Consider the following 18177-nt stretch of genomic DNA (forward strand, 5'->3'; position numbering starts at 1 on the left):
GGTCACTTTTCCAACCTGCAGTAATTCATGTTAATGTTCTGATGAGGTGAGAAAGAGTATCTTACCTTGGCCTCCTCCACATAAGGAGAGAAGAGGCGTGGGCGCACATAAATGCCAGCACTCTTCTGCCGGAGCCAGGCGTTGGCTTTGCCTCCCTCTGCTGTGGGCAGCATGTCAGATGGAGGGGTGCTGATCAGACCCCTCTTCATCTGTTAAAGGCAGAGCAAATGTCTTCACCAATACTTCATGAGAGTGGTCAGAAAGAATGATGAAAAGATGAAGTCATCTGCTGCTTAAGTATTGGCACTCTGAATCTTTTTTCTGGATATCAGGCATATTGCATAACACTATACTCCAATACCCTCCAATATCAACATTTTTATAATTAATGTATGCTTTGCAGAAAAAAGTTACATATATAACTTGTATGCAGCATCAGAAATGTCTTTGTATTTTAAGGCCCCGATAAACCTCAAACGAAATCAAAGAATGAACAGAAATGATCATTTAGAAATAAATCTGTCCAAAACCATTTAGAGTTTGTTTCAGCAGTTTGAAACTGCTTACCAAGGTAACATTTTGGAAAGTCCATTATTATGCCTAAACACTCCTGAGCTACCATTAGTCAGTGACGATTATGGTATCAATGAGCTGCACCTGTGTGATGACTTGCAGAGAGATTTAAAAACTTGGAAGGCATCACACATAGGAAGAGAAACACCACCCAGTTGTGCCACATCAATTAAAGTACTAAACATTATTTTCTATGAGTGTACACACACTGGCAGTGACATTCGGTGTATACCCATAGCTAATGGAAAATAATGTAAAGATGAGGCACACAGCGGTGGTGTTTCCAATTCGGTTCGCAAGAGGCTAGAGAAGGCTGTTTGCCGGATGTTTATGAAACTGGGGTATTAGGAGTTTGTGTGAGCAGGGTTTTCAATTTTTTTTTTGCACTCAAATTAAGACTGAAAATAACTTTGTTTATCAGGGCTGTTACAGACACTTACAGAGCACTCAATGTACTAAATGGGCAATATGTAATTAAATTCTTAATTAAAATAGTTGGCATAAGAATATTTACTAAATATAGTTATATAATTTCACTTAGTTTCCAAGGAAATACTTCTCAATAAAATCACCACTTTTAACATTTTGCTAAAGAATCATTCAAATACAAGCTCTAAAGTGACATTGGTGAAGCAGCAATTGTTTCTGCTGTTCTGATCGTCAGCTGCAGATGTGAATGAGTGGCAGAGGAAAGTCGTTCCTCTCACAAAAGGGTTTTTGAGACCCACATGTTTGATTTTCTCTTTTATAAACACGATTATTCTGTCGAACTGTTGTATACATGCAATATCACACTTGTAGCATTGCGATGTGGCAGTGTATCGTCACTGGTGGGGGCACCAAGGCACTCAGCCTGCGGTCTTGTGTCAACGCACACCTCCCACCAGTGCCAATCTACAGCTACACAAGCTCATATATTTTAGTATCATAGTCATTTAATAATAATAAAAACAAAAAGTACAGACCCCAAACTTTTAAACAGTTTTAAACTACATTTAATAGAAGCTGCACGGAGCTAAAATGCATTTTGCATGCTTGAAAACTCTGTGACTCTCCCTTAATGCTCCTGTTTAAACTGTAAAACCACGTTAAACACACTCACCGTGTCAGAGAGGACCTCACTGTTGGCAGGTAATATGTGCTCAGTTCGGACGAAAGGCAGCAGCGGAGAGAGAATCTCTTTAAGCTCTTCTAGGTCCAGATCCCTTCTTTTCACGCCACGTTTATTCACACTATGTGCAGTACCACTTAACAGGTTAGGTTCTGGGGAACACAGAAAGGCAGAGCTTTATCCACATTTTTCCCACATCCCGTGACACTTTATGTGAATTATAGGAGTAACTTCCCAACAAACAGACAAAAAAGAAAAGTGATAAAAACAACTGAGTACAATGTTCTCAATTCATTCACTATATTAAAAGGCAACTTATTTGTATTTATTCTGAACTACTCTCAGCAGAGCATGAATAACCTTAAAATCTCGAAACAAGTCTTTATTATGTATCAATATTATGGATGTGTTAAATATTACTGTACTGTACAATAAGAATATAATCTTTAGGAACAAAATTAAGTGATCTCAGAGACACAGATATGCTTGTGATACTAATGTCATTTTAAAAACACGAAGCATAACGATGAATATAAATAAAAGCACAAAGCAAAATGTACCTGACCCAGTTTTCACAATGGATTATTAGCAACATAACCTTGATAACAATTAAAATGCTTTGTTTGAGTTCTTTTTAATGGAAGTTCCCCATACTCTATCATTTGAAACACTGTAATCACACAAAAGTGGCTTTACAGTAAAGACGAGCATTTGAGATGGAGGAAACGGTGACCCAACTCTTCTATCCCACAATATAAATTAGACAAAGATGGGTGTGTGCGTCTTCTAGAGGATTAGCCGGATCACTATGCAGCTCCACTGACTGCTGCTGTGCCCTTGAGCGAGGAATTTAAGCTGCTCTGCTTCAGGATGCTGCACTGCAATGGACCCTGAATCACTATCTACACCTCAGACAGCAAATTAGGATCATGTAAATAAAGATTGTTAATGACAAAATGAAGGTGTATTGTAGCACTGCTGTTTCCTTCTAGAATGTGTTTCGGGAGGGAAAAAGCAATCAGGGGTCGTGTTTGTGGTTTGGCAGCAGCTATAAACGTTCGAGGCAGTGTAAGCTTGGGTATATTTGATTCTATTGGGTACACAGAGCGGATGCAGACCCAGGTCTGGAGCCGCCAGCCATATGCTACGCTTCTGTATTGCAGAGCACTTGGCCTGAATTCTCAGTTCTGAGCCAGTCAGAGTCATTACTAGACATTAGGAGGATTGGGGAATAAATCATTAGACTGGCAGAGTTCAGACCACCATCTATGGCAAGAGGTGGAAACAGGGATTGATTCAGCGACAGAGAAACAACGTCTGGCCCACAATAAAGTGTGTTTAAAAAAACGGGAACCAAAGCAATTGTTCAGGCAAAAATAACGAATGCTGTCATCTGTTAAAAAGTAGTCGTTTGACAGAATGTTTGAGTTGCCCTGTTCCATACACTGAAGATGAATAACTAACGAGCTCAAAAATCATCATAGTATCAATATGATTTACAAACTACAAGTTGGAACTTGGAACTTTTTACTGTGATTTTATGTAATGAAACAGTTTTTCAAGTTTGACAGTCCACTTTAATCATTTATATTTTGTATAATTAATACTTTTCAGCAAACTCAAAAGCATTTTTGAAAAAAAGATGTGCTATAAATATTTTTATAATGTTTAATAATTAAAAAAAGCTTCAAGTTTCAAGCATATAATGTTCTTGTTTAAATAAATATAGTGTTGGAATCACAGATAGAGGTTATACAAAAATTGCTTTCATTAAAGATGATTTCAGTCCCCTCTTTTGTTCTTGAAGAGATTTTCTTTCACTAACGTGATTAATATTTTTCTTTCTCTAATGTTGTGAACTTCATTTTAGTAATGGGTAAATATCATATTCATTGTTGTAAATTTAAAACATGCAGACCCTCTTTTACCTTCTTTCTGAGGTAGAGAAAGTGACTCAGGTTATTGTAATGGTAAACATGCCTTGCGATGTTGATGGTTTTGTGGTGTACAATTATTGCAACAATAATAAAAAAGAAGTTATTTTGAAATCACAGGTGGCGACGTGGTGGCGCAGTAGCCTCACAGCAAGAAGGTCGTTGATTCGAGCCTCGGCTGGGTCAGTTGGTATTTCTGTGTAAAGTTTGCATGTTCTACCCGTGTTCGCATGGGTTTCCTCTGGGTGCTCCGGTTTCCCCCACAAGTCCAAAGACATGCGGTACAGGTGAATTGGGTAAGCTAAAATTGTCCATAGAGTATGAATGTGAATGAGAGTGTATAAGTTCCCAGTGATGGGTTGCAGCTGGAAGGGCATCCGCTGCGTAAAACATGTGCTGAATAAGTTGCCGGTTCATTCCGCTGTGGCGACCCCAGATTAATAAAGGGACTAAGCCGAAAAGAAATTGAATGAATACATCATAGGTTTCACAAAAATATTAAGAGTCACAACTTTGATGATAACAATAATTTTTGAGCTTCATATTCAAATAATTAGAACTATTTCTCATGAATCACTTTTTATAGTCTTTTAGTGCCATATCAATGTCTGTGAGCGATACCTCTATCAGCCATCCTCTTGATGAGCTGGTGTTCGCCCCACTTTACAACATACTTCAGGATGTCCTGCTCACTGGCCTGTGAAAAGGGGAGAAGAACAGAAAAAGTTTATGTTACTGAATTTAGCCAGCGCTGCAAGGCTGAAGGAGCTGCTTGAATACAAGCTTAAAGATGGTGTATATATAATACAACAGCAGAACAATCTCCACAAGAAAAACAGGATATATAAAACCACAGCAGAAGGTCCTGCAGGTGCCAGGTGAAACCTGAGCAAAATGATTTTGCCACTATCTCATTCTTTACTGAAAATATTGCACAGCTCAAATCTCATTTCACCCATCAGCAGAAGCAGATCCAAGTTTAATAGATTAACCCTTAAACTAAATTACATTTTTAATATCAGAATCTCCACACTTGTTTTTAAATGTTATTTTTTGCTATATATTTAAATGCAGACTGAAATTCAGTGACGACAAGGAGAGAGGGGGAATGGGACCTAATTTTCCTTCTACACAAGCTAGAAAAATGCTTACTGATTGCAATCAGATTAAGTAATTGCATCTAAACCTGTAAAACAAGCCAAACATTCACTGATATTTACAGTTTTTCCATGGCGATGACCATGAATGATTCATTTAATCTCACTTTTTGGAGGCTTAGTATCTGTCAAACTCGCACTAGTCTCTGTTTACAAATTGTCAGTCACTGCAGGGATTACACCATATCAACGGGTTTGACCCGAGGTAGAGTTAGCGAAGACTTGTAACCATCTAAGAGGGGAGTGTAAAGGTGCTAACAGACTTCTGTGTGCCAGGCTAAATCCCAGATGGGGTTACAGCTCTCCATATAAGCTCACTGAGGAGACGCAAAGAGGTCATCTGATACGGCTGACTCATTTGTCCAAAGACAACAGCAGACGACCTTTAAGAGAAGAGAGACCTGATCAACAAAGATCGATAAACAAACTGATACTAACACTCACTCTCTTGTCGGAAACCGATAGGCCCAAAGCCCTGCAATGATTTGTGGATTGAAATAAACACAAATTTCCCAATAGTGCAATATGATTCAGTTACCGTGAATTACCTCTGCATGTTTCCAGAGACAAAATAAGCTTGACCTTGTCATAACAGCACAGCAAATATGTGCAACAGACTTTACAGTGAAAAGGTTTAAAAGACTGAGTGAGAAAACTTCATTTAAATTTAAATCACATCAGCATTTCCCAACCTTTTCCTCAGGAAACTCATTTTCAACAAGCCATTTCCTCCCAAAAAACACCTATTTATTTTTATTTTTTTTGCACAAATGAATATAATTTGTAGGATCCAATTACACACGCTGTTTAAGCAACCTTTGAGAATAACAAACAGTTATTATATATATTTTTTACTTATCTTGCCCTTGTAAAATGTTGTGCCATTTCCCCCCCAATAACATAAAATTTAATTAACCTAGAAGGTCATAAACATGCCTGCATATTGAAACTCTGGAGGTAGAGCTGTGGAATATAATCACTTTTACGATGCATTTTTGCAGTGCTTACATATTAATCTTTTTAAATCCACCTACATTAAGCTCTAATATTAAAACCGAAGCAAGCGCTTCTGATGTTCAAACCATTCTGACAGAGACCGCATATTTTCAAAGAAAAACAACTTACTGTAGAAATGTTTTTAGATAAACTTACATACATGTTAGCTTAGCATGTTTCTTAAATATTTGCAAACATATTATAGCATTTTTAAGCTTTACAAATATAAAAATTCTGCACATTTAATGTTCTTTTTCCCCTACAAACTACTTTTGAAAACTAAATATGATTTTATTTTTAATTCTATCAAATGTACACTTTGAATTTAAAATTATCATAATTATAGCATTTTTATTTTGCCATAACTCATGATCTTACCATGACCTGTTGCATAAAAAATAAACGTAAGGCATAACATGATAAATCTCTGCATTTATAGTGCTGATCATTTAAATCACAATCATCTCCCCATACTGTAAAACCCCAAACTGTCCAATCTTCCGATGGGCAATCCAAAAAGTCAATTGGTGTACGGTCATCACCTGCAGATAGTCAGACTGAATGGCCGCCAGTAGGTGCTCCTTGCTCAGCTCGTAGAGGACGTCCGAGGTCATGACCTGGCTGAACTCCTCACACAGGAAGTGCATGGCCTGCCGATGAACCCATTTAGACCCATAGGGCTGTGAGCTCCACTTCAGGATGGCCACCACCGAGTCCAGAGAGATGCTGTCTGCCACAATGTCTTCACAGCCTAAGACAGATAAACAACATCACCACATTTTATTTAGACATAAACAAGGCTTCAGCTGCTCTTAAGCATACAAATCTGTGTCCAAACAAAGTTAATCAAGATTTTAAAACAAAAAACACGGGTGGTCGATATGCTCTTAGAATATTGGCACCGCTTCCATTTGCCCTCTGAGTGATTTTATCTATTGCTGAAATATTTTTTTCATCACTGTGGCTGTAATATAACACTTCAAAAAAGGTTTTTAAATACACTAGGTATATATTCTACTGCAATACGCAGATATGGGGAAAATATTAACGTAAATGTATGCATTTAAATGTCACTGTGGGAACCAATGAATAATTTACCCAATTATTCCACACGAAAACACTGCTTTATGGCGCTTCAAACTGTGCCTTGAATTACTGATTTGATCTGTTTTGTCTCTTCCATTCAATTCTTTCGGTCTCCTTTTCCAGTCATCAAAGACTGAATGTCAGCAGAGAGGCATTCAGTGCAGTTTAATCAGTAAAATGCCACCGCTTTTTTCCCCCCTGTGCTTGATACAAAGACCCACGGAGCAGTGGAGAATTTCAACTCTAATGCAATCCAAGCCAAGTATCTCTAGAGAACAAGCTTGGTTTTCCCTTTCCAGCAGGCATTATGAGAAATTCTGTTCTGACAATAGTTTGTGTACAGAATAGTGAAGATTTACTGTGTTGCACCCAACAAAACACATTAAACTGATCAAAAGTGACAGTAAGGACTTCTTCAAACCAATTTGCTCTCTTTGTTTTTAACTTTCTTTTCATCAAAGAATGATGCAATAAATGTGTTATGCTTTCAACATCAGATTTAGGCAATAAAACGGTTAATCAAAATGTTTTTGATTGAAAAAAAAAAACATTAAAATGTTTTTGGAAGAATCATGCGACACTGAACGCTAGATTAATGACTGCTAAAAATCACCATTTAAAATGTTTTAAATTAATTAATAATCACTGTAAAACTGGATTTTTAAAAATGTAGCCTTGATGAGAAAAACACTCACTAAAAATGTTCAAACTTTAGAATTTGATTATAAATTTCTTAAACAAACTGACATACTGAGATGCTATTTTCTAGTCACTAATCATCTTAAAATGTACACTATAAAACTCAACAGTAAACTTCATCAAATGAAATGAGTGTATTTAACTCAAACTTTACTGAAAGTAAATTCCACTCACTTGAAAAGAGTTTTGAATTCAGTATTGAAGGTAATAAGTTAATTAAATACTTCATTACTACACCTTAGAGTAAGTTCACAATACTCATTAGTATTAGTTTTTGAACTCAAATGGTTTGTAGCAATCAGTTTCCTCAAATGGTTTGAGTTGCCTTAACTTATTGGGTTTTAGAGTACTCAGTTGTTTTGAGTTCTCTTTATTTATTGAGTTTTACTGTGCTTAAATTGCTTCATTTACTCAATTGTAGTAAGTTCACAGTACTCATTAGAATAAATTTTTTTTTAATTTAAATGGTTTATTGCAACCGGTTCCTTCAAATGGTTTGAGTTACCTTAACCTTTTGGGTTTTACAGTGTAGGGAAAGAGAGCAGCATACATAATACCTGATAAATCACTTCGAGCTACATACATGAAAGAAAATAACATGGTGATGCAATGAGAGTGAGAAATTCCTTAACATGTGAACTACTTCTTTAAGTGTTCAGACACACAGTGCTGATCAGTACCATTAAATATTCAACTACCTGATCTGAGCAGATGCTTTTCTCAAAGCTCTGGAGATGGCATTACATTTTCAAACGACGCATTTTTTAAGTACATATAGGCTGTTTTTCAAGCTTTCAGTATTCATAGAAAAACTCATAAGGATGACCTTGGAGATGTCAATGAAGTGATGAAGCTTAAAATGACAAGCATCTGTTGATTTTCCCATGCCATAATACCTGACTTGCTGAAAACCACAACTTGGACCACACGCTCCCAGATCCCTTTTTGGAAGCACCCGTTCAACTGTCTGTTCATATAATCTAATCAGACAATCAGACGACAGCAATACCCCATGCATTTTGGGATGCAGAGGTGCTCAATATGATATTCTGAATTTTAAACTAAGCATCAGAATGGAAAAGAAAGACAATTTATGTGACTTAGAATGCTTGTAGGCGCCAGACAGGTAGAACCAAGCATTTTAGAAACTGCCTTATAGATGCCAGAGTTCAGAGGAGAAACACCAGCATCATTTGAGCTGAAAGATGGACATTGGTAGGTCATATAATTACTTGTTACAAACACAGTCTGCAGACGAGCATCTCTAAACACTTGGGCTGTAACGACATACTTTAATTACGATTTGATCCGCATCTCAAAACTGAACCCACAATACAATATTATCTCAATATCATATACTGAAATAGTTTCAGATTATTATTATTATTATTTTAAATGGTAAAAAACCCTAAGCATATATGCAAGTCTATATTAATTGCTAAATTTTGTATAGATTGGAGTGGTGGACTTGAATAGGTCTTAGGCCTAGAAGAATGCACAACAAGCATCTTGTTGCATAATGACATACTCACAGGGGTGTCCTTTTTCTCAGTAAGCAAACCCAAATGTGTTAGCTCACGCTTGATTTCACACCTGCAAATATGTCATTATGCGACCTAGTACACAAAGGAGAAATTGGGTAAACAATGTAAGCTTACTCTTACAAAACTCTCGATAAAACTAAACTTGATATCAAATAACACCGTTTACATCAGCGATTCGCATTGTCACATTCTTATATTGTGATATCTCAATATTATGATACGTCATTACACCCCTACAAACAACACAAATCTTGCAACAGATGAGCTACAGCAGCAGCAGAAGAAGAGCACACAATTTGGCTTAAAACTTCTGCGTTAAGCGCACGCCTATGTGTATGCTCCGGCACAGCCTTCCCGCAGTTGCATAGCCCTCGTCATGGCTGACGCCAATGCTGATGCGCACCTCTCAAAAAATATAATGCGTAGCATAAGCTCTGTGATAGTCGGCTTGGTTACTGTGACAAGTGTGGGCAATGATGAAAGCCCAGTGGAGCGAGTGTTTACAAGTGTCGAGTCCCGTGAAGGAGCTCCAAATGCAAACTTTAGTTTTGTGTTTACCTTTTAGGCCCACAAGAAATCTGTGCACACAGAAATTCACAGATTTCTGCAGATTTTTAGCCCATAATAGAGTCTGTTTATTTGTGTATATTTATATTTATTCAGTTTTTAAATAAATTTCAATAATAATATTCACTAATATGAAAAGTGTTCACTTGATTTATTTACAACACAGTTTGTAAAGTAATATTACAATGTCTTTTAGTCGCGCTTTGTTGACCAAATAAGTAAATCTAGACGGATTTGCATTGTAAACATTAAATAAAAGTTTTAATTTATTTCATATATTAAGTTTTTTTGTTTCGATACTCCCAATATAATTCCAGCAAAAATCCGCAAAAAATATAATAGCAATATATATAAAATAGTAAAAAATGTTCTCAGATTGTGATTCTCTGCTGGTCCCCATCTCTGAATGAGCAAGTTTTAGCTACTTGTACGTTAAGGTAGCGTTCAGAAAAAAACTAAACACCCATGAAGAAACTTGATACAGAGAAATATAACATAACCTACAGCCAGCTAGTGTTTCGGAAGTGTTATTACAGAGCAACACAAACAGCATGCAGAAGTATAAATGCACGACTACGAGCAAGGCATGCACAGAAATATGAACCAAAACCAGCCTTTAAACAGTATGATTCCATCTAGTTCTTTGAAGGCTTTAGCTCTTTTAGTAAAAATAGAGCATGCCATGACACACCTGAGTATTGTTGCTTTACATGTCCACCCCTTTAAGACCACAGATATAGTTACTTCCAGCATGAACACATGTCATCTCAGAAAACTCAAATCATATTAAACCTGTTTCTTGGACATAAATTCAAACGGCCTCCACAGTCACTAGATCTCAATCCAACTGAGCACCTAAGGGATATGGTGGAATGGGAGATTCATGTTAAGAATGTTAAGCTGACAAATCTGCAGCAACTGCATTAACGCCATCAAGCCAATATGGACCAAAACCTCAGAGGACATTTTCCAGCCGCGAATAATCTATGCCAAAAATAAAAGCAAAACAGGATCCAACCCAGTACTACCGAGGCGTAACTAATAAAGTGGCCAGCAGGGAGTGTTAATCACAGTATGTAATTAACACACAATTGCATGTCTTAATATCAGCACAAGCATGAATACCTGGAGCTTTGCGCCCATAGGCAAATCCCAACCATAGTGATATTTAAAGTGATACTGAATGAATAAGCCTTTTACATTTCTTACCTTATTCCCTAGAACATGCTAAGGTGAATTATTCAAGACTGAGATGTAATAACAATGTCTTTCCTATTGTGATGGGCACTGTACAGCCTGAGGATGGTGGCTCACATACCTCCAGCCTGGAGCAGGGGGAAGATTAAGAGCAGTACTGCATCTGTTTCACTGCATGACTAGAAACCATTTACAATGCAGCAGCAAAGCAGTGCACAGCATTCCCTCATAAACCCGTCCCAGTTAATTATAATCTCTGCTAGCGGAGCCATAAAGTTGTCAATTTCAAAAAACCTTGTCATATTAGCCTCTAGGGAGAGTGTCACCCTGCATCCAAATATCTCATCATTCTTCATTGACTTTGTGATCAATGAGTAGATTGTTCACGTTAGGCATGAGCACAGAGCAAGGAATCAATGCGAGTTAATGAAAGTTAATGATTAGGTGCGAGGCAAGTTTAAACTGCAAATTTGATTGCAGAACTTACACCAAGGAGTTAAAAATTACTCAAAAAATGAGAAGAGTGTCGTAACAGAAAACCCAAAACTAAAGTCTGCAAAACAATAGCAACATACTGCCGGGAGACTTCGTACAAACAACATGTAAGCATTTTTCCACCAAGTCTTCTGCACTTGGCGTCCTCATTGATGTTAATGAGTTCAGAGCAAACGCTGCACATTTCATCAGTACATCGATGTTATTTTGTAGACTCTGTATCTCCTTACCATATCTATAAACATGGGAAATGCAGATAAACAGCCTCAATTTGGTAAACAGCCTTTCAATGTTTGTGCTTAAGAGCAGCCTCACATTGGGAATGAAAACATCTATTCAAATTAACACCACAAAATCTGCATTTACACGGCACTGCTAAAATTCAAATGGGTTTAAATAAGGGGTTTTAAGAAATTAGGCTCTAAGCTACACGCATAAAAAGACAGAAAAGTGCTGGTGAGTGTATATAGGCAGGCAGCATCTGCATTTGTATGTTCTGACTGGCCTCATCTTGTCCGAAAATCACAGATGTACTCCACAGCAGTTAGTGTGGCCTCCTTATTAGTGGTTTGATCTTATGCCCACTTTTGCTCTGTTCCAAAGCCTAGAGAGATCCCTATGGGGAGGAGGCCTTTGAGACATCACAGAAACACTCCTGATGCAAATATCGGTCCAACTGGACAGCCAATTTATGCTATGCTATGCTTTTTAAAACGATCAATGAAAAAATGCACAATATAATTAAAAATTGATTATTGAGCAATTATAAAAATGGCTGCTTTGTGCCTGACAGGACTGCAGACTTTCAGAAACCGCATACTACGGTGGTGTATTTAGGAGTTTTTTTATATCATATTTTTATTTTGACCTTAAAGCAACACAGGGCAGTACAAAAAGTGATAACAACAATAAAAGACAGAAAAGGCAAACAAATTACAAAATTTTAAAATTAAACAAAAAGATTTTAAAATCATTGTTACATCAGTTTAACAGTTACATCTCTAGTTTTAGGTTAACAATGTTATATTACAAGGCCAGTGGGCACAGGCAATATGGTGATCTTGTAAACCATGACAAGGCCAAATCTTTACACTGTTATCCTTGACATTTGACAGATAATTAAAAAAAGGTTTCAAGGTGGATTCGATGCTACCAGAAAGATTGTTTAAGTCTTTCTAAATGTAAAGTGTTAAAGAATTCTGAAAGTCAGGATTTAAAAAGTGGTTTTGAAGCCTTTTTCCTTTTTTTTTTTTTGCCATCACCCTTCCATATTGGACAGCATTTTAATTTGAAGACTAAACCCACAAATGAGTCAGACAAACCAAATACAGTGACGGCTGGATCAGGGGCGAGGTCACAAGAATAAGCCTTAGAGTTTTGGAGTGAAGTTCTTAGACTGTACTCGAAGTTTTGGGCATGACCAACAAAATTTGTTCTAAGGAGAGTTCTAAGGAGTTGAAAGTTTGAGGTCAGTAAGACATTAAACCTTTTATTCAGCACGGACACATTAAATTAGTCAAAAGCAGCTGAAAACAACACAATAATTTTGCAAATAAAAAGTTCAAATAATCTATTTTAAAATATACATTTTTAATTACAAAAAAATCTATTTTACAACAGGGGTTCTCAACTTTTTTCACTTCGAGGCCCACTTCTTTCTCCGATCAATTTTTAAATGCCCACCTGTCTGACATTTTCTCTAAAACGTTTGTTTTAAATGCTCATTTTAAACCTTTTGATATAAATTAAATTTGATAATTTATACAAATAAAGTAAAAACACACTAAATCTGTTGAAATGCAGAGGGCGACTGATCTGATGGCGGTTGAGTTTGAAGGTGGTTTTTATTGGGAGATTGCTGATGAAAAGTGAACAGCTTTGCCAGAGCGCATCTGAAGCTCATATGCAAGTTTATTTTGCATTCTATGGCAGATACACCATTGAGCCATGCTACTGTATATCCACCTGTATTGGTACATGTCCATTATAAAACACTCACAAGACATTAATTTCGACATCTATGAGGATATATTAAATAGTTCACACAAAAATACACAAAGAGAGACTTTCACTTTAACTTCAAGCATAGTTTGTAAAGAACAGATTTGTGTGTACTATGCAGACGCAATGATGAGACTGTTTTTGCACCGAGCATGAAGTAATCAATCGGAGAACAGGAGAAAGTGCATTACTTTGATTATTTTAATAAAGCATATTAATAATGAAATCCAAAAATTATAGTATGATATTGAGAGTTTATTTTAGGCTATTTCGCAGCCCACTTGCAAGATCACTGAGGCCCACTTATAGGCTGCAGCCCACTGGGTGAAAATCCCTGATTTACAATGTAACAATGTGTGTTATGTGTCATTCACACAAAGTAACTTTCGGAGCAATGTTACCTGGCAAATGGCAATACTGCAGAACAACATTGTTTGGCTTCTTTCCCATTAAGAATGGGCAACAAAATTGAATCTGTATCCATTAGATCTGCCATTTTTTGGAGATTCTTTGATCAGAATGCTAGCAGAAATCATGTGACGAGTTTGAAGCTGTCAGAAAATTTCCAACAAAACCTCTTTAACTACTATTCTGGTAAGATGGCATGTGTCACCACAAAACAGGGCTTTTAAAATATATTTTAATGCTTAAACTAGCAACTTTAACGCTTAACTTGCAGTTTACTGTAGTTTTCATGTATACTTTTGTATAGGTCTAAATATTTAATGTATTTGTTTTGTGCTTCTTTGTCATGTGTTCATTATATCCGCTTTATTTTTCTTATTATTATTATTAGCTGTTAAGCATTAATTTGCATTACTCTCTGATATGATAATGCACATACACTCTTGCATTAAGCTAGTGAGAGTTGTTCAAGAATGTTAAACCTTATATTCGAGGGCTCGAAGCATGCTGCTAGGAGAAGATGGTAATGATGATTTTTGTTGCACTAAATGGTTGCACTGGCTCTAACATGGTTGCCTGTTGACGACACCATTTGCCAAAAATTGCCAGGGAAAATTATTCTAAAAAGTTACCTTGAGTATCAACCTTCAGTTTGTCCTCAAGGTGCCAACACTGATCCAGGCCATTGTTTTAGTCAGAAAAAAACCAAGGCAACCAAGTAGAAAGAACAACAACACCTTTAAAGATAGCAAAAACATCAGGCATTAGAGTTAACAAGTACTTGTCTGAGGGGATGGTTTAAAAAAATTTGCAACTTTTGAATGAGTAGAGGCATTCTTATCGATCATTACATTTATAGAGGAAAAAGTACAAACACACTAGACAAACATGTACTTTTCCTAGTGTGCAACTGTTTAGCTTTACTCTTATGCTATCAAACAGAAAATCTTTTGAAATATGTCACCGAATCTGATCCCGCCACAAAAATCATTTTAAACCCGGAAGATGAAATTAGCTGACAAAAGCTCAAAATTATGCAGTTTTCCCCACAGTTAAAGCTGACAGGTGCTAACAGTGTCTAAACTGATGTTCAACACAAACAAATCTGTTAAAAAGTACTCAAGAGTTTCTTGAATCTTTAAGGAGACATGAAAAATGTGCAAAGCTGGTGGTCCTCCTGGAACATGGTTGAGAAACACTGCACTAAAAAACACCTTTATTCACCCCCTGGAGCCATCCAAGGCACTTTTTTATTATGAATGGATGTGTACAACTTATCTTTATTAATTTACGATTTGGTTATGGGTAAAACAAAGACCACACGGGTCACGTAGTTAAAACAGTAGGTTACAAATAATTAATTCATTATGAATGAATGAATGAATTTTTTCATACATAATTCACCGCCGCCAATGACGACGATGCCATCGTCCATTGCGATGTTTCATATTAGACATTATACGATGCCAAATTGGTCAACATCACCCAACCCTAGGCTGTAGTTCTATTAAAATATTGCTGCTGATCGTGTGCCTTTGAAGCATTGCCAATATGTTTAGGGTGTAAATGTATCATTTCCAATGGAGGCATGCGACTTGCATGATGCGTGCATGGGGGCGGCGTGCACATGGTGTGCAAGCTCGCATTTTACAGCAGCACCAAAGTTAAAAAAAATAACATTTTCCGAATGCCGCAAATGCACCGCGATTCATGCTAGTAGAACTAACTAATCTGCTTCACACTTTGTATGGAACTTACACATTTCAGTAATGGCAGACTAATTACCTCAGAGAAACACAGCGCACCCAAACACTGCATCGTTTTTTACTTTTTTTCCCATAAACTTGCATCGGAGCTGCAGCAATGATTTGTTTGTTTGTCATCCTTTGAAAATACTGTTTATGGCCACCTAGTTACAAGAGACACCAGGGGAGCACGAGCGCAGATAAGCTGAAAATGCTGAAGGAAACCACAAGCTCGCACTTGTCACTTCAGGTCAGAATAACAACACATGCAACAATGAGTGTCGTATAGGAGCAGTAAAAAGATTGTAAATAAAAAGGATGTCGCCAGAGTAGCTTTTTGGTTTCTTTTCTTGTGCATCCCATCCAGTAGCAACTTAACTGAAAGATTTTTAAGCATAGGGGTAATATAGTCATTCAACTTCACAATTTGTAATGTTGCAGTATGTGTTTGAATAATAATGGCTGGTCCCTTTAGTTAAAAGCTCAGATTTGATTATCATAGTTTGTGTTGTTGATAGAGTTTGAGGCTTACGGTATCATTGCTATTCACACTGTGCAGATGTTGATCTACCTTAAAGTTTGCTTTGATTGTTTAGTAATATGCTTTACCATTGCACACACTTTGCAACATTTTATTCATCAGGTTTAAGAGTCTCTTTAACACTTTATTTTATTATGAAGCCATTTTGTTTAAATATTTTTGTTTTAGACTATTAAAACTGCCTTCGTACTGTTGGTAAATAAAAATAATGTGGTTAAATAAAAAAAAAAAATCCTAATATTTCTAAATGTACTGTTTAAAAATATTCAATAATTATCGATATCGAATTATATGAAACATTATATCGTCATAATTTTTTTTTTTGCAATATAGTCCAGCCCTAACTGGAACACTGATAAATATCAGTCATATCATATCTGTCATCTGTTGCCATTGTAGTGCCATTGTAAAAGCCCAAGATGATTTTTAAAAAGAAAATAACTCTGATTGTATTTAGCAGAAACGAAAAAAAGTCATATACACCTAGGGAGCGTTAAAGATGACTAAATCATGAGATCATTTTCATTTTCGGGTGAACTAACCCTTTAAGCTCCTTCTAAAACAAATCCACACATGATTCCTTAAAGAGTATGAGGTGGACAAGCCTGACTTATTCCCCAAAGTTTTTAATGTCAAAGATGAGTAAAACCTTTGAAGGTCATAAGACAAAAAAGTTGTATGGGGAAACAGTCCAAGCTTGCATGAAGAGCAATGAAGATGATGAGGTAAGCGCAAGCAAGGCCGACTAACAAACGAGTCATTTAAAACTCATTTCACCAGAAACCTCATAAAAAACTCATTAAAAAGCAAACCACAAGAAAGGCAACGTTTTATAACAGATTCTGTATATATTAAAAATATTTGTCCTCTGAAGAAACCCATTTCGTCAAAGACTCAGAGCTAACAACAAGGCCGTGCGATGTGAAATGCCTAATGTCAGTCTTGAGCTCATTTTACAGTTGAGTACACCTGATATTGGAGGAGCACAGCAGCTCAGGAAAGGAGCTGAGACAGTGAAGGACTAATCATTAGGGTATCTATTAGCCTTGAACAAGTGCAGTACCCCAATTAACTAGCCCAAGCCCCAGAGCTTGATATAAGGGGGTAGACAGTCTAATAGAAGGAGAAGAGATGGAGATTTAGAGCGAGCCAGTCAGCGAGAGAAACGGCGACATGCTGAGAGGAAGAAAAATGGGAGAAGGAGTACAGATTAGGAGGGTAATGTCAAAAAGGACAGAGATAGTGGAAAATTAGCCCGGTCTGTATGACTGAACGTGAAAGATGGAAATAGCTGAAAGATACCGAGATGAAAATGAGAAGTTGAGAGCTAAGGAGCCCCAGAGAGGTGTTGGGTTAAAATTCTCCATGACCTTTCAGACAAGCTGCAACAGACAGAATCATTACAGAGCTGACAGTCTCTCATAGGCTTAATGGAAACACCACCAGCAATCTGTGTTAATACTAATCAGAAAGGTGCCTTGGGGCCAGGAAGGGTTTCTGTCTGGATTGAGTCGGAAACCCACTCTAAAGGACGTCTGACTGAACCACTCACACAAACATCAAAGTGTCACCATCAAAAGAACTCTTCTCTCCAAAGATAGCAATATTAGACCGGTCCTCTCTAGGAACAGAGGTGTTGAGGTAACAGTGTTTGTTACCTACAAGACTCTCACTCCCTCCGGTTACTCAGCATGAAATGTCAAATATTTTTTAAAAGATGTTAAACAAATGAATTAGAAAATGATGCAGAATTAGAAACGCTTTGTGTGAACAGGAATCATTCTGAATTGTATTAGGTTTTATTTCAGCTGATCTCTGCTCCAGTGTCACATTCAATCATTCAAATCATTTTCCTATAGGTAATTTGAGAGGAAATATTTGAAAGTCTGTAAACAGGATGTTAACAAAGGGCAGAGAGGATATAAATGGAGCAAACTACACCAGACAAAGTACTATACCAGGCCAAGCAATTTCACTGTTTGCAAAGCATAAAACACTGGAATAAAATCTTGAAAATACTGAATTCTGAAGTAAATGCTATGACAATTAAGAAATGCTATATTATCGCAGTTCTATAAAGTGCAATATATTGGCAGAGGGTAAATTTTCCTATAAATTGTGTTTAT

General features: G+C 36.8%; 1 protein-coding gene across 4 annotated transcripts in view; it reads right to left on the reverse strand.

Moving 5' to 3' along the window:
* The window catches only part of btbd7 (BTB (POZ) domain containing 7), an 81791-nt gene that overhangs the window by 13604 nt on the left and 50010 nt on the right, over positions 1 to 18177 (reverse strand). For 3 of the 4 annotated variants that reach the window (XM_073933031.1, XM_005160586.5, NM_001025551.1), the window contains 4 exons: positions 6314 to 6522; positions 4240 to 4315; positions 1676 to 1836; positions 66 to 209 (listed from right to left, as the gene is read on the reverse strand). In XM_073933031.1, the coding sequence (XP_073789132.1) occupies positions 66 to 209; positions 1676 to 1836; positions 4240 to 4315; positions 6314 to 6522 (590 nt within the window). Of the gene's footprint in view, positions 1 to 65; positions 210 to 1675; positions 1837 to 4239; positions 5159 to 5313; positions 5418 to 6313; positions 6523 to 18177 lie in introns of those variants that run through there. The other variant, XM_073933032.1, reaches the window with a different exon arrangement.

This window comes from Danio rerio, chromosome 20 (genome assembly GCF_049306965.1).
Source record: "Danio rerio strain Tuebingen ecotype United States chromosome 20, GRCz12tu, whole genome shotgun sequence".
NCBI lineage: Eukaryota > Metazoa > Chordata > Actinopteri > Cypriniformes > Danionidae > Danio > Danio rerio.